General features: G+C 41.1%; 1 protein-coding gene across 1 annotated transcript in view; it reads left to right on the top strand.

The window, feature by feature from the left end:
• LOC126481726 (muscle M-line assembly protein unc-89-like) overlaps positions 1-18,428 on the top strand; it is a 1,115,867-nt gene that overhangs the window by 289,526 nt on the left and 807,913 nt on the right. The window contains exons 23-24 of the mRNA XM_050105679.1: positions 6,673-6,825; positions 15,861-18,245. Of these exons, the coding sequence (XP_049961636.1) occupies positions 6,673-6,825; positions 15,861-18,245 (2,538 nt within the window). The remainder of the gene's footprint in view (positions 1-6,672; positions 6,826-15,860; positions 18,246-18,428) is intronic.

The raw sequence follows: 18,428 nt of genomic DNA, 5'->3' as shown, positions 1-18,428 counted from the left end.
TTATTATACCTTTAGACTATGGAAAGGCCTTTACATAAGTCTAATGTTCACCCAGAGCAGACATAAACGCACATTATTAACATTTGCACTTGAATTAGCCACTGCTGTTTTAAATTCTTTTCGCTCTCCACAAAGAAAACTATATTGTTCCATTTCGCACAATACCAGTCACAAAATACAAACTTCGTGCCCATATCTGCATCAGCATTTCTGCATTGTGACTTGTATTTGTTCACTCCATGAGTCGCCCCTGTGTGTTCCCTGACTGTGCTGAAACCTCGCTGTTTGGCAACACACAGATACTACCACAATCATTCCCAGCCATATATGAATTTATCTTCAGCCCAGATAGGCAAGGGCAAGATTCGATACATCATACTGATATCGGTATCTGTACCCATACTGCATGAATTATCTTCTGCTCACGAAGATACTACTAAACTGAGACATAGTGTGACCATGTCCAAGACACACAACGTCCTTCGTGTTCCCAGTAAGTTTTTCATTAGTTAATGGAATCCGATTCTTGAGACTCATTACCACCATGTCGTTTTTTCTTCTACAACAAAGTTTCAGCCTGTAAGTGCCGCTCACGCTCGCAATCTACGGGCCATTTTTTTCTCAATCTATGTCGTTATACTAGCCTACGATTTGCGTGCCACTTTAAATAGAATATGCTTTCAGTTGTTAAAAACCTCTGGCTAACTTTTCCATTTGTCTGATAATTTAATGTCCTGCAATCTGTTATTGCACAACGTTGAAATACAATTTAGCGATGCAGAAGATGCTAATCCAGTGTTAGAGCATAATAAAAAATGTGGTTTGTACCAGCTTCCTAATTTCTCAGTTTTAAGTGTATGGTTTTATACTACTTGTTCAATGCAGTTACTTTGACTTTTAATAATACCATCTAAATAGTGAATACATTTGACGATACATTCCATGACTTACTCTGGGTTTTAAACTGAAGCTTTTCTTCAATGTTAATTACTGTACAGAAATTTCACATTAGATGGATATATTCATTTACACTTTACAATTATTAAGTTTACTGTTGATGAATGAGCTTCCCATGTAATTAAAGTTTCACTTACCTGTGATTATTTTGGTCAGTTGCCAAGACAGCTATTGAAAATCCCAATACCGACCTTTGAGCACTGCCAAGATAGGCACAGAATGTTGGGTTAAAGCTTAAACCATCCAAAGCGAAGCGGTACTGATTGGTCACTACATGCCCATTAGCCCGAAATATTGGGAATTCCTTTCACCATGGCACAAATACCAACTCCTCTCCCTCAGAAAAGAGTCCAGGAGTAACAATACATGAAAATCTAGATTGGACGGAGCACGTAACTGCAATGTGCCAGATGGCATCAGCATATCTCCACGCCCTAAAAAGATATAAAGAGCTCTTCCTGCTTGACCTAAAAAACAAACTTCTGCAAGTATTAATGCTTCCAATTATTAATTACAGTGATGTTATCCTGGAAGGGCTTACTCTCTCTAAAAAGATGACGACTCCTGTGTTCAATATCTCTGTGAAGGTCGACTCTTTGTTCGTATCTCACCATCATTTTCACGGCTATCCTTGCTGTGTGTGGACAGGCGCAGAGATTTCTATACACTCTGTCGCCTCTGTTGTCTTAACATCGTACTCTGCCCCTCATATCTCTTCTCGACCTTAAATCTCTTGTCTGAACAACATGATAAAAACACCAGTTCACATCAGTGCAGAATCCTTTCTGCCCCACTTCATCGCTCGACTTTCTCTAAGTCCCCTTCAGTGGCAAGAACACGACTCTGGAATAACCTCCCTCATTGTTTTAGAGAACTGAATAACGTTCATAGTTTCAAAAGACAGTTTATGACACATCTACTGAGGCAACAATAATGACTACCATTGTTCCTGTACACACTCGTTCCCCTTTACATCCTTCTTTCCAGTCAGATCTTCCTGATTTCCCAAATTTCTCAGCTTATACAGTCTCCTTAAATTTCCGTTACCCAGAACTCGCTGTATTGGAAAACTCTATTTTGTATACTACATTATTTATATTTGCCAATACCTTTATTATTATTGTTATTATTGTCTTTAATAATAGTAATAATAATAGTAATGATAATATTATTAATATCATTATTACTAGCAGCAGCAGTAGTAGAAGTACTGCCAGTATTTGCTTTATTGGCTTTTTTTTATTTATTTACACATCATTTCCTGAAGGACCAAATTGTGGAGCAAATCTCCAAGGTCATGGAACACGTCAGTACATGAAATTACAACATAAAAGTAATAACAGATAAAAATAAATGATTATGAACCCGAGAAAAGTCAGTCCATAAGTTTAAGTAAACGCCATCAACAATACAACAAGAATCAGCTCAATTTTCCAAGGAACTCCTCGACAGAATAAAAGGAGTGACCCATGAGGAAACTCTTCAGTTTCGATTTGAAAGCGCGTGAATGACGCCTAAGATTTTTGAATTCGAGCGGTAGCTTATCGAAAATGGATGCAGCAATATACTGCACACCTTTCTGCACAAGAGTTAAGGAAGTCCAATCCAAATGCAGGTTCGATTTCTGCTTATCTTTGGGAATAAGCTATCATTGTCAACCAGCAATGACGGCAAGGAAAATATATATTGAGAGGCCAATGTCAAAATACCCAGCCTCGTGAACAGGTGTCGACAAGAGGTTCGTGAACTTACACCACTTATTGCACAAACCGCCTGTTTTTGAGCCAAAAATATCCTTTTAGAATGGGAAGAGTTATCCCAAAATATAATACCATACGACATAAGCGAATGAAAATAAGCAAGGAAGACTAATTTTCGTGTCGAATGATCACTCACTTGAGATACAGTTCGAATAGTAAAAATGGCAGCGTTAAGATCCTGACTGTGGGCTTTCCACGACTTCTTACTATCTATCTGAACACCTAGAAATTTGAAATGTTGCTTCACTAATCACACGCCCATTCTGTGAAATTAAAACGTCAGGTTTTGTTGAATTGTGTATTAGAAACTGTAAAATCTGAGGCTTACTGTGATTGAGTATTAGTTTATTTTCTACAAGCCATGAACTTTCGTCATGAACTGCACTATTTAAACCAAGCCAATGTTGCACATAACACCCTATACTGCCAAGCTAGTGTCATCAACAAACAGAAATATTTTAGAGTTACCCATAATACTTGAGGGCATATCATTTGTATACATAAGAAACAGGAGTGGCCCCAGCACTGATCCCTGAGGCACCTCCCACTTGACTGTACCCCACTCAGACCCCACATCACAGCCATTCTCAGTATTCTGAATAATGATCTTTTGCTGTTTGTTGCTAAAGTAAGAGGTGAACCAATTGTGAGCTACTCCCTATATTCCATAATGGTCCAACTTCAGGAGTAATATATTGTGATCAACACAATCAAATGGCTTAGTTAAATCAAAAAATATGTCTAGCGTTCGAAACCTTTTATTTAACGCATCCAGTACCTCACAGAGAAAAGAGAATATAGCATTTTCAGCTGCTAAATGACTTCTAAAGCCGAACTGTACATTTGAGAGCAAATCGTGTGGTATAAAATGATCAATTGCCCTTAAATGCACAGCCTTTTCAATAACTTTAGCAAACACTGATGGCATAGAAATAGGCCTAAAATTATCTGCATTATCCCTTTCTCCCTTTTTGTAAAGCAGCTTTACTACTGAGTACCTTAATCGTTCAGGAAACTGAGCATTCCAAAAGGAAAAATTACAAATATGGCTAAATACAGGGTTAACATGTGCAGCACAGTACTTTAATATTCTGCTACACACTTCATCATAACCATGAGAGCCCTTAGTCTTCAGTGATTTAATTACTGACTAAGTCTCCCTCTTGTCTGTATCACAGAGAAGTATTTCAGACATCAATCTCAGAAAAGCAGTTGCCAAGAAAGTTATATGACTCCGTGTAGAAACTAAATTTTTGTTTAATTCACCAGCAATGCTGAGAAAAGGATTGTGAAATACTGTACATATATCTGATTTATCCATAACAGAAGTATCTTTACTGTGAACTGACTTTATGTCATCGACCTTGTGCTGCTGACCAGACGCTTCCTTCATAACTGATTATATGGTTTTAATTCTATTTGCATACCACATACTCTGTGCCTACCTAATAACATTTTTAAGCATCTTACAATACTGTTTGTAATGGGCTACTGTAGCTTGATTGTGACTACTTCTAATATTCTGATATAATTCTCACTTTGTTGTACAAGACATCTTTATCCCATTAGTCAGCCACCTGTGGTGCCTATTACCGCTAGTACCACGTTTAGAACGTTGTAATGGAAAGCCACACTCAAAGAGCACGAGAAATGTGTTAAGGAAAGCATTGTATTTATCATCCATGTTATCAGGACAATAAACATCCTGCCACTCTTGTTCCTTGACAAGGTTTAAGATACTCTCTATCTTTGAATGGTGTTCATTGCGCAATTTGAAAGTTGATGGTAATAATATAATTATGCTCTACATCCCCGGTGAAGATGGGATTTCGGAATTTAGTGAGCAGCCCTTCCCTTTAGCGCGCCTTCTATCTGCAAGTGAGTCCCACTTCAAACTTTCAATGAGATTTGTAACGCTCTCGCTGTGGCTAAATGTACTAGTCACGAATCTTGCTGCTTTTTTTGGACCTTCTCAATCTCTTGAATCAGATCCAACTGGTAAGGGCCCATACAGACGATCAATACTCTAAGACTTACGTATTGTAAGCTATTTCCTTTGTTGAAGGACTGCATCGCTTCAGGATTCTACCAATAAACCGCAATCTAGAGTTTGCCTTACGCGTTACTTGTGTAATCAGATAATTCCATTTGAGATCATTTCGAATAGTCACGCCCAGATACTTGATGGATGTTACCGCTTCCAAAGACTGGCCATTTATTTTGTACTCGTACATTAATGAGGATTTTCGCTTTGTTATATGCAGTAGGTTACACTTACTAATATTGAGAGATAATTGCCAGTCATTACACCAAGTATTTGTTTTCTGCAAATCCTCATTGAATTGTTCATTACTTTCGTGTGATACCACTTTCCTGTGCACTACAGCATAATCGGCAAACAGTCTAATGTCGCTGTCAATACCATCAACCAGATCGTTTATGTAATTCGTAAAAAGCAGCGGACCTATTACGCTGCCCTGGGGCACACCTCAAGTTACGCTTGTTTCTGTTGAAGTCATTCCGTTCAGAACGACATGGTGCTCCCTGTCCGTTAGAAAACTTTCTATCTAACAGCATATATCATCGGATAGACAGTAAGCGCGTACTTTTTGGAGCAAGCGACAGTGCGGAACTGAGTCTAACGCCTCGTGTAAGGAGGATAAATGCGTACCATCACGTTTTCGACTTTAATAAAGGTAGGATTGTAGCCTATCGCAATTGCGGTTTATCGTATCGCGACATTGCTGCTCGCATTGGTTGAGATCCAATGACTTAGCAGAATATGGAATCGGTGAGTTCAGGAGGGTAATACAGAACGCCATGCTGGATCCCAACGGCCTCGTATCACTAGCAGTCGAGATGACAGGCATCTTATCTGCATGGCTATAACAGATCGTGCAGCCACGTCTCGATGCCTGAGTCAACAGAAGTGGACGTTTACAAGAAAACAACCATCTGCACGAACAGTTCGACGACGTTTGCAGCAGCATGGACCATCAGTTCGGAGACCATGGCTGCTCTTACCCTTGACGCTGCATCACAGACAGGAGCGCCTGTGATGGTGTACTCAACGACGAAACTGGGTGCACGAATGGCAAAACGTCATTTTTTCGGATGAATCCAGGTTCTGTCACAGCATCGTGATGGTCGCATCCGTGTTAGGTGACACCGCGGTGAATGGACATTGGAAGTGTGTATTCGTCATCGCCATACTGGCGTATCACCCGGCGTGATGGTATGGGGTGCCATTGGTTACAAGTCTCGGTCACCTCTTGTTCGCATTGACGGCAGGTTGAACAGTGGACGTTACATTTCAGATGTGTTACGCCCCTTGGCTCTACCCTTCATTCGATTCCTGTGAAACCCTACATTTCAGCAGGATAATGCACGACCGCATGTTGCAGGTCCTGTACGAGTCTTTCTGGATACAGAAAATGTTCGAGGGCTGCCCTGGCCAGCAGATTCTCCACATCTCTCACCAATTGAAATCGTCTGGTCAATGGTGGCCGAACAACTGGCTTGTCACAATATGTCAGTCACTACACTTGATGAACTGTGGTATCGTGTTGAAGCTGCATGGGCAGCTGTACCTGTACATGCCATCCAAGCCCTGTTTGACTCAATGCCCAGGAGTATCAAGGCTGTTATTATGGCCAGAGGTTGTTGTTCTGGGTACTCATTTCTGAGGATCTATGCACCCAAATTGTGTGAAAGTGTAATCACATGTCAGTTTTATATATTTGTCCAATGAATACTCATTTATCATATGCATTTCTTCTTGGTGTAGCAATTTTAATGGCCATTAATGTATATGATGCCTGAGTGAAGTGCCACGAGGAGAGTGTGACGTGGAGGTGGGTGCCGACAGGTGGCCCTGGAGGCGGAGGGGGACAGCAGCGGCGGCGGCGGCGGCGCGGAGGAGCAGGTGTTGCAGGCGCTGGCGCGGCCTGCGGAGGTGGTGCAGCGCGGCATCACGCTGGTCGAGCAGCAGGTGATCCTGGAGGCGATGGGCGAGCCGCTGTCGCCCTCCGCCTGCGTCTCCGTGCTCGCCAAACTCGCCGAGCCGCTCACCGAGCTCCACAGGGGCGTCGCGCTCGTCCAGCAGCAGGTGGGTTGGTTGGTTGGTTTGTGGGACTGAAGGGACCAGACTGCTGGCAGGTGGGGCACCCAACTCGGCTCCAGTTTGCCGAGCGCGACAGCTCGTGGCGAGTGTTACCGCGACACGAATCCTCCGCGCCAACAACTTCTGTCCAACTCCTGACACTTTCTGCTAAAGTGGTAATCGTTTGTTACATGTCAGCACAGGGTACAAAATATAAGGGGCATTCAATGGGACAATGGAGTGTTTACATTCAGAAACAATCACCACACATGTTAAGACATTTATCCCACTGGCAGATGAGCCAATCAATGCCTGTTTCGTAGAATGCAGTGTAATCTATCCCCTACTTTTTTGTGACTATTGACCACAACGTGCAAAGTCTTTTCTGAGGTTTGAGAGGAGTAAGAGTACAATAAACTTTTTAGTCTACTTATCTTTTCTTGTAGAGTTATCTCGAGTTCTTCTTATCTAGGGGTCTGATTCTAGAAATTTTGACATTTTAGGTGCTCATGGTTCAATTGATCTAAATAATTTTGAAGATTGTCATTGCAGAATACTTGCTTTTACGTTAATTTGTTTTGTCAGATTTTAGTATTTCATACAGTCTTTTGAATTTTCACAGTAACAAATCCGAAATTACGAGTACATTGTCCATCCAAAAACATCACCTCGCAGGCATGATTATTACTAACTCACTCTGCAGTAATAACATTATTCCAAAGTGTTTACAAATTTTCTTGACAAATGAATTTCTATTAGTTTCTATTATTATTTCACAAATGAATCCAGAAATAAACGTAGTAAACGTTACTAGATTGTGTAATTAATCATAGAAATTTTAAGCATGCCAAATAATTGGTAATTTCAAATGTTTCTAAAAAAGATAATTTTAACTGTACATTCAGAACTAGTATTTATCGACTATAATATCCAAAATAATAATTCCTGTTCCTTAATTTTAGTTTGAAATATAACATGTTGTTGTTGTGGTCTTCAGTCCAGAGACTGGTTTGATGCAGCTCTCCATGCTACTCTTTACTGTGCAAGCTTCTTCATCTCCCAGTACCTACTGCAACCTACATCCTTCTGAATCTGTTTAGTGTATTCATCTCTTGGCCTCCCTCTACAATTTTTACCCTCCACGCTTCCCTCCAATACTAAATTGGTGATCCCTTGATGTCTCCGAATATGTCCTACCAACCGATCCCTTCTTCTAATCAAGTTGTGCCACAAACTCCTGTTCTCCAGTTCTATTCAGTACCTCCTCATTAGTTATGTGATACGTAATATAACAAATTGTATATAAAATTATATGAAATGTTTCAGAAAAACAGCTGAGATTATATTGACTTGTGCAAAATTCGAAAAATATTGTTGATATCGAGTACTACTGTTGAGGGAAAGTAATGGTAGATGAGAATGACCCGTTACAGCACTCACCTGCTGACAGATCCACATCCGGATCCACTTTATTTGAATTGGGAAAGATAATTGGTCAGTTTTTTTCACGTTATACAAGTATTAATCAATGAATGCATCTGTAACCAATTGCTCTCTTCTTTTCATATATCGGCTGCGAAATGTCCAGGCATCTTCTCAGCAACCCCTAACGTTTACGTCCTCATCCTTGGAACTTCATAGATCATGAAACACACCGTGGAAACATGAAACATTGTTTTTCAGCCTTAAGAAATAGGTAGAAATACAGAACAAAATAAATAAAAGTTATTAATTAGTTTTGCACAAATGGATCAGCTTCAAACTTGGAAAGTACATTAAAACCTATGTTTTATTGCATTAAATTAAAATAATCTGCCAAGAACGTGTAATAAATTGAACAGAGTATTGAAGGCTTTTATTATTTGTATGTGTTCATCAACGGATCTCCTACAGGTTTTGGTAGCTGGTCGCCATTAATACACAAAATTAAATATTCAAAATCTTGCAAAGGATCTGCACTCTGTAACTTCTAGGCATTTCTGAAAAGTTAACTAAGGGTTCACAATGCCTTTACTCACTCCAGAAATTATGGTCCAACTATCCATCTAATATCGTGACTAATCGATGTATTCACGAATACAGTACAAGAAGGAGAAAAGATCGACAGTACATCCTAGTGAAACCAACTTTGGCAGATAGCAATGTGCAACACTGTTAAGCTCTTTGACAATATACCAGAAAAAATAAACTGTTTTAGAACCATAAATTAAAGTTTTTCCCCTTGCTCACTCCTTCTAAAACACTAATGAATTTTCGAATAAAAGTAAATAGTCTAGTACGACATTTATTGAGGGAATGATAGATGAAATACGCTCCTAATTAAACTCAACTGAACAAAGAGTAGACATTTAGGGACGACGATTTCATGGCAGATGGCAGAATCCACAATGACCCCTTCATTCATTTGAGTTCTGTGTTAGCGATGAGACACGGTTCTGAGAAAATTTCTCAGTATTTGCTTTACAGAATACGAAATATCTCATGACTGGGGACCTAGAATTGCTTGCTGCCGTATTACATGTTATTAATTGTACATAAGAAGAACATATGGGCAAAAATGAACTACACTCTCACATATTCAGACACTTTACATTATACTTTACAGTATTTAAAACTCGATGTATTTCATTTAGCATTCAGTTAACTTCTTTTAATTAACCTTTTGTTAATGTGATCTGTTTTATAGTGGCAGCTTTAACTTCGTGTGTCACAATGTCCTATAACTTTTTTAATTAAGTCTTGTTGGTTAGATTCGTGAATACGCCAATACGAGAGATGGTCATAAATTTTTAATTATGATCTGAAAAAAAATTGTTTGTTTGTTTACAAGTACATGTCTACAGTCTTAAAATATCGTGCGGCAACTGGATTTCGGTAGCAGCAGAAATAATGCACCCTAGTCAGGACAATGCAGATGACACCTCTAGCTGTCTGAGTACTGAGCCAGATACAGCTACAACACTGCCGCTGCTGCTGCCGAAAGCGGTTCAACCGAAGGGCTGAGCTGTTTTGCTTTGACTCTTCTACCAGCACGTTTCGGTCACGTGCTGGGAAATTTCGATGTATACCAGTGCTGTAGGTATGATGCGCGAATTGCGGTGGCAATCATTTAAAACAACAAGGACGTTTTTCCTTGCAGTGGGATCTTCTCATCAAATTTCAGTCACCAACTTTCTCCTCAGAGTATGAAATTATTTTGCTGGCACCCAACTACATGGAGAGAAATGATCATTATAATACAATAGAGAAATCAGAGCTTGCACGAGATATTTAAATATTCGTTTTTCCCGCGTGCTGTTCGAGAGCGGAACGGTTGAGATTAGATTAGATAAGTTTTCGTTCCATAGACCCATACAATAAGATGATTCTCGTGGGTGTGGAACATGGCGGAAAATATAACATAAAAACATAAAACATTTCAATACAATATTTACTACCTTCATCATTTTTCAGGAGATTGTCGAAACTGGAATAGCTAATATCTACAGAATTAATATGCTGTCAGAATGAAACATTGTTATGCATTATTAATAAATTTATCATAAACAAAATACCTAATCTTGACTGTTGTAACCAGATGCTGTCAAAACTGAACTCTAATAGACATTTTTACTTAAGTTGGCTTAACAGTCTCTGTTAAGATACTCATCTATAAAGTAGAAGGAGTTGCCTATCAAAAAGTCTTTCAAACTCTGTTTAAACCGTGCGTTATCTGAAACCAAGTTTTAATGGTTGCTGGTAATTTATTGAAAATGTGTGTTCTTGAATATTGGACCCCTTTTTGGACCAGTCAAGTGATTTTAGGTCTCTATGTAGATGGTTCTTATTCCTAGTATTGCTACTGTGTATTGATCTATTTGTTGGAAATAGAGATATATTACTTGCAGCAAATTTCATTGAGGAATAAATATACTGAGAAGTAGTGGTTAGAATACAAAGTTCCTTGAACACGTTTATACATGATGTTCTTGAATTTACACCGTAAGTGATTCTTATCACTTGCTTTTGCACCCTAAAAACTTTTGCTTGGTTTGATGAGTTGCCCCAGAATATGATCCCATATGACATAATAGAATGAAAGTAAGTAAAGTATGAAAGTTTTTTTTATATCTCCTACATCTGACATCATTCTCACTGCAAATACAGACTTGTTTAGGCACTTAAGCAATTCTGTGGTATGCCCTCCCCAACTGAATTTATTATCAAGTTGTAATCCCAGAAATTTAACACTGTCAGCATCTTCAATCTGCATATCTTCATATGTTATACACATGCTGGAAGGAAATCTCTTACAGGATCTCAACTGCATATAGTGGGACTTCTCAAAGTTTAATGACAATCAATTATCTTTAACCCATTTACTAATGTCAGTGAAAATTTTATTAGCATCTGTTTCCAAATTTGTACTTGACCTGCTACTTATTGCAATGTTTGTATCATCTGCAAACAAAACAAACTTAGCGTCTGGCAATGTAACAGACGAGAGGTCATTAATGGACACAAGAAAAAGCAATCGACCCAAGATGGAACCTTGATGTACACTACACATAATTAATTCTCAGTTAAATGAAGACCAATTGCTTACTGCACAAGTATTTTGCAATGACACCCCTTGTTTCCTGTTAGATGGATAAGACTCCAATCATTTGACAGCATTGCCAACGACACCATAATATTCTAATTTACTTAAGAGAGTGCTGTGGTTCACACAGTCAAAGGCTTTTGACAGATCACAGAAAATTCCAGTAGCCTCTAATTTATTATCTAATGAATTAGTGTACATTCTCACTGTAAGTGCAAATAGCTTTCTCTATATCAGAACCCTGAAGAAATCCAAACTGTGACTTGGACAATATATTATTTTCAGTCAGATGCTTAAGGAGACGCTTGAACACAACCTTTTCAAATATTTTTGAAAAAGCTGGCAAAAGTGAAATTGGTCAGTAGTTTGGTGGTACCTCTTTATCCTCCTCCTTTTACAGAACCCTAACTTCAGCATATTGTAGCCAGTCTGGAAATGTTCCACTGATAAGAGATTGATTACACAAATAACTTAAGAGAGAACTCAACTCCCATGCACACTCTTTGATTAACTTTGTTGATATGTTTTCATACCCACTGTAATACTTACATTTTAAGGAGATAGGGAGATAGGAGTGTCATTTCTATTTCACTGTAGTTATTTTTAAAGACTGGTCTTAGATACTCCATTGCACTGTTTACCAAACCTGACAACCCCAAGCTGTCAGTAACAGAAATGAAGTACTTGTTTAAGAAGTTTGCAACACTACATGCATTTGTTACCAATCTCATTTAATTTTAGAGCTATCTGTTCCTCTTCCTTTTTGGCTCCACCTGTCTGCCTTCACTATATCCCGTACAGTGTTTCCTGATGTAATTATCTTTTGCTCATAATAAAGCTGCTTCGATTTCTGGATTACTTGCTTCAATATTTTGCAGTATACTTTGTAATGCATTACAATTCTAACATCAGAGCTGTTCCTAGATCGTAGATACAGTCTCCTTTTTTTCCCACTTGATACCTTTATTCCTTGTGTAATCCACAATTTATTTTTAGAGCACTGTGTGATTTGAGTTGCCTTTAGGGGAAAACATTTTTCAAAAGAGGTAACTTCATTAATGAATGCTTTGTATTTTCCATTTGAGTCAGAAGTGTTGTAAACATCTATCCAGTTCATGTCTTTGAGCAATATCATGAATTTCTCAATTTTTATCTTATTTATTACCCTCCTGCACTCAGATTAATAGATTTTATTTATCCTGACAAGTTTTAACATTTTACACAAGAAGCTGCGTGTCATGATCATAGAGCCCATTTACTATTGGTTTTGTGATATGACTTTTTTTCCCTAGATTTGTCTACAAAGATATTATCAGTAGCAGTCTCAGAGCATTTACATATCCTAGTTGCAAAGTTCACAGTAGGAACTAAATTGAATGATAGTGTTACTGACTATAATTATTGTTCACTGTCAGAGCTTTGCAATAAATCCTCATTAAAATCACCATAAACCACCATTTCATTGCTTTTTATCATGAGATGGTACAACAGAGCTTCAACATTTTTTATGAAGAGCTTAAAAAATTCCTGAAGGTGATCTGTATATACCTACCATAATAAAGGACATATTATGAAATACTACTTCTGTTGCACAAGTTTCTAAGTACTACTCTGAGCAAAATTGATTAATATCAGTATTCTTGAAATCAAAACAGTTTCTGACAAACGTAGTAACTGCTCCTTTCTCCTTATTTTCTCTACAGAAGTAAGAAGCTAACTGTATCCTGTAACATTTAACATATCTATACCAGTGGTCACATGATGTTCAGCGAGGCAGATTATATCAACTCTTTGCTCAACTCTAATTCTTTAACACAGATAAGCAACTCATTAAGCTTACCGCTTAGTCCTCAGATATTCTGATGCAGTAAGGGTAACTGATTTTGTGCACTGGCTGAATTGCAACTGGATAAACCTAATTTTCCTGTCAATTTTTTAGTATATCTAGTTTCAATCAGAGGCTGTCTGCATGAATTGTATGCATTAAAATTTACTTTCTGGCTGCCTGTTTAGTCAATGTGAATATCACTTTCAGCCTGTCTCTGAAAATCTTTTGTTTCTGCCCTCCATAGCCTAAAAAAACTGCTGATCTGTCACCTGTAACCATTAGTACTTTACCACTTGTGACAGTGTCCCCTCCTTAAGTTATTTGCTATTAGCCTGGACAGTTTTCCCTTCACTTTCGTCTTGATGTGAAGGCCATGCCTAGTGTTATTCCACCTGCCGATAGACTTAACAGGAACCACACTGATATGAGACCCCATACCTGATCCAAGCAGCAGTTCTACCTCTAAATTAACTTTCCTACCAGAAGGTTTGAAATGAGGCTGGCTTTGTCGCCTCAAACAGACACAAGCCCTACACCAGTAAATCTTACTGCTGAAGCTATCTTTACCAGGTCACTCTCAGTTGAATAATTAGGGTTCCTACCTATGCTGTTGCCTGCCCCACCCACTATTACCACAGTGTATTCCTTGGTGAAGTTTTTGCAAAGTGAACCTATATCCTCTACCACCTGACTCACACTTGCACTAGGTTTAAAAAAACTTGTGACCTGATAACGTGACCCTAGTTCATCCTGAAAAGTTTGCCAACATCTCTACCATGTGAACTACCTAAAAACAAAACTTTCTTCTTGTCTTTTTTGTGACTTCTTGCTTTTGAAACACGTACTGAATGTTTGTTGTGTCCTGTCTACTCCTGCATCCACTTGTGGCTCATCAGTTTCCAACTGTGAGAACCGATCAAACCTGTTTTCCACATTCACAACCACACTGTCTGAGAACGTCATATTCCTTATTTCTTCTATAAGTTGTTGTCACTTCCCAACTCTCTTTTCCCTTCTCCCCCCTTAACCTTTCCAGATCTTGTTTCGCTTTATCTAGTTCCACCTGAAGGGCAACAATCTTCCCCTCCTGTTCCACTATCTTCCTATCTCTACAGCAAATCCTACACAACCAATGAGCCTTGTTTATTCCCCAATTCCCACGCCGCTTCAGTCATCCTCATGAAAGAAACTACAACAACCCTCACACTACACCCCATAACTAACAATCCTATGGCAAGTCATACACTTCTCAATCATGGTAAACAAATTTTAGCTTTTGACTAAGTTAAAACAAGAATAACTTCGTGGGCTACTCAACCAATATATTAAATTTCATAGAAAGTTCAGGCCTAAAATTCGGATAATAATCCAAAACTTCTGGAGAAACAAAAACGATTTAACATGTATTGTTTACATGACGAGTGAAAAAGTAAGCAAAGAACTGAGCCTATGCTATATAAACTTTTCACTTATTTCAGAACTTTTCACTTCGGCTGCTTACTTGAGAATTAAATCGATGGCGTATAAGAATACACAAACAACATAAACGTTATTGTGTTAAAATAATCACATAACTTACAGTATACCGCAATGTAAACAAATCATAGTCCAAAATTCGCGCCTAAAACATGTTTTCCTTTTCCAGAAAATACGCAACAAATGTAAAATCTTCAATTGGTGGCTTACAATATATATTAATTTGCTTATTTATGATAAAATATTGCCTTAATTAATTGTTATTACTCAATTTAACACTTATATTTACGAGAGCTGTGAATGTACACCAATCTTCAACCAAAGGTGCTAGATAAGCATGAAGGTGGTTCGATGAACCCTCTGTCAGGCGGTTAATTGTGATTACAAATTAGTTATGTACACTTTTTTTTCGAGCTGTCAGTTGCAACCACATGAGTGTCCCAATAATTTTAGTCTGAGTTTTTTATCCAAATGAATATTTATGTCCTCTGCATTCCTTTTTTTTTTGCTCTTTGTATGTGTGTGTGTGTGTGTGTGTGTGCAGGTGTGGGTGGGTGGGTGTGTGACGTTTGCATTTCATTGTGGAAAAACCCAAGGGTCTCGATAATTAATCATTATATTATGTATGTGCAGTCCGAAATGACGAATTAAAATTTAGGATTTGAACCAGGATCACCTGTTCACTAGGTAGATGGGCTAACCACTACGTCACCCTGGGGCAGTGGCTTTGCACAACTGCATAGACTATCCTAGCAGTCCTCCCTCCTCAACCAAAATTCCCTTTGAAGCCTCAGCCCACTTGATATTCTCCTTAAGCCCGAACTGCGTTGCTGAAGCTCTCCAACTGTACTGGAATAGCACCTCAGCATCGAACAAAACGACGGATCCCACCTGAAACAGAGGCATAGTGAGCAGGGGACTCGGGTTCGAATCTGGTCTTGATACATATTTTAATTCTTTCCTTCAGTCTGCCAATATACGTCATAGATCTCTGAGGCTTCAAAAGGTCTCTCGAGTGTAAGCAGATTAACAATATCAATAAAGTTTCAGCACATGATCAATATTTTGTTAAAACTTGTCATAAGCACTGTGTCTCAATAGTTAATAGTAATAAACACACACTCTGTGTATGTAGACCACTGCTTCTTTTGGCAGGTTGTGCTCGGAGAGCGAGCAGAGGCCCTATCTCAGAAACCGGCAGCGGTGGCAGTGCTGGCCCGGCCACTGGAGGAGGTGAGCCGCGGCCTAGCGCAGGCCGAGCTCCAGCACCTGTTGGAGGCTCCAGAGGCGACACTGTCCAGCGCCAGCGACGTGGTCTCGCTGCTCCAGACGTTCGCAGAGCCGCTGCGCGAGCTGGAGAGGAACGTGGCGCAAGTCCAGCAGCAGGTGGCGCTGGAGGCTAAGGGAGACTCGCTGGCAGACAGGACCTCAGCATCCGTGCTGGAGACGCTGGCCCAGCCCTTGCGAGAGGTGCAGCGCGGCATAGCGACGGTGGAGCAGCAGGCGGCGCTGGAGGCCGCCGGACGAGTGTCTGCGGCCGAGGGCCTTTCACTGCTGAAGGAGGTGGCGCAGCCTCTGAGGGAGCTGCAACTCGCTGTGGCGACGGTGCAGCAGCAGGTCCTGATGGAGGCCAAGGACGTTTCCATCTCAGACGCGACCGACATGTCCGACCTAAAGACTGAGGTGGTGTCGACAGAAGAGCCTCTCAGGCAGGTAGCTTCCAAGCAGCAGGCAGACGTTCTGGAGGCGAGGGACGCGTCACTGTCCGAAAACGAGGGTGTGTCAGCGCTGAAGACGTTAGCAACTCCAGCTGAAGAAAAGAGACTAGCATTGGCAACAACGGATCAGCAGATAGTCATGGAAGGGAAAGAGGTTTCTCTCTCTGGAAAGGAAGACATTTCTGCCCTCAAGGCTCAAGCGACACTCCTCAAAGAAACACACACGGCTGCAGTGGCTGTCGAACAACAGACTGCATTAGAAGCGAAAGGCACCTCACTTTCAGGAACTGCTGATGTCGCCAAGCTAAAGGAGACGGCTAAATCTGCCGAAGAACCTCTGAAAGCCGTTGCCATAGTACAGGAACACGTTATCTTGGAAGCAAAAGACGAATCTATCTCTGATGGCACAAATGTCTCGCAGATGGAAACCTTGGCTTCTGTGTCCGATGAACCCATCCGCCATGTCGCTGGAGTGCTGCAGCAAACTGCTTTAGAAGCGAGGGACGCGTCTATTGCTGAGCAGCTCGGTGCATCAGAACTGAAAACCGCGGCTGTTTCCACAGAAGAGCAGCCAAAAGGTATAGCAACCACTCGAGAGGAAATAATCTTAGAAGGGAGAGAGCAGTCACTGTCTGATCAGGAGAGTGTTTCACAACTGCGAACAGAGGCGTTGGAATTGTCAGAAGCTCAAAAGGGAATTGCGGTAGCTGAACAGCAAGTGGCACTCGAAGCCAGAGAGCAGTCTCTTTCTGACAAAGAGAGCGTGTCTCGTTTGAAAGAAGTGGCTGCGCCCGGCGTAGAGCTACGGGAAGGCGCCGTCTCGTCCGAGCAGCCAGTGGCTCTAGAGACAGCAGGACACATTACGTCAGAAGCAGAGAGTCTCTCGCAGCTGAAAACAGTGGCGAAGTCAGCTCACGAAGTGCATCACGGAATCGCAACTACAGACGAACCGACTGTGCTCGAGGCTGCCGGCCAAAGTATTTCTGAGGAAAGTGGCATATCTAAGCTTAAAACGGCCGCAAGTCCTACAACAGAAGCTCAGAAAATGTTAGCTACAGCACAGCAAGAGACGGTTCTCGAGGCGAGGGACGAGTCGTTTTCCGAAGCTGGAGGTCTATCTGAGCTGAAAAAGCAAGCTGAATCTGCCCAGGAATCGCTGAAACAGGCTGCTGTAGCTACTCAACACGATGTAATGGAAACCTTTAAAGAGTCGGCAGTGGGGGAAAGAACGGAGGCTGAACCGGAGACCTTCGCAGTGGCCTCTCAAGAGCCGACGAGAGCCACCGCTGTAGCAGAACAGCAGCTAGTCCTGGAACAGAGAGAAGCATCACTGTCGGAAGGGCCGAGCATGAGCCAGCTGAAGACGACTGCCGAGTCACTAAAGGAAGAGCTCAAGGCGGTGGCCGTTGCAGAGCAGCAGGTCATTCTCGAAGGTAGGGACACGTCGCTGGCAGATGAGGCCAGCCTGTCGAAGCTCGAGACCCTGGCGATGCCGGCGTCGGAGCTGGCGAAAGAGACGGCAGTTGCGGAACAGCAGGTGGTGCTAGAGGGCGGGGAAGTGGCCATGGCCGAGGAGGCGAGCGCGTCCCAGCTGCAGACGCTGGCTCGTCCAGCGGAGGAGCTGCACCGCGCGCTTGCTGCTGTCGTGCTCCAGACGACGCTGGAGGAGGCCGGAGAGGCAGTCCCTGCGGCGCCGCTGCTGGAGGCTCTGGCACAGCCGCTGCGCGAACTCAGGCTGGGGCTGGCCGTCGTCGAGCAGCAGCTCCCGCTGGAGCAGGCGGTCCACCGGCCGGAACCGACACCAGCTGACGCCTTATTTGCGGTAAGTATGCAACTGCCGTTGTCTAGCATATCACTTTGCAGTGGCTAACTGTTATGTTGGTGCATACGTTCATAGCGTTTTTTTTTTCTTTTGCACGGTAGTGTTCCGGTTGTTATGCTGTTATTTATCGACTGGCATTTTTTTATTTGTTGTCCACCAATCTTACTTGATTTTACATATTGT

This window comes from Schistocerca serialis, chromosome 5 (assembly GCF_023864345.2).
Source record: "Schistocerca serialis cubense isolate TAMUIC-IGC-003099 chromosome 5, iqSchSeri2.2, whole genome shotgun sequence".
NCBI lineage: Eukaryota > Metazoa > Arthropoda > Insecta > Orthoptera > Acrididae > Schistocerca > Schistocerca serialis.
This window is presented reverse-complemented; position numbering and strand designations above follow the sequence as displayed.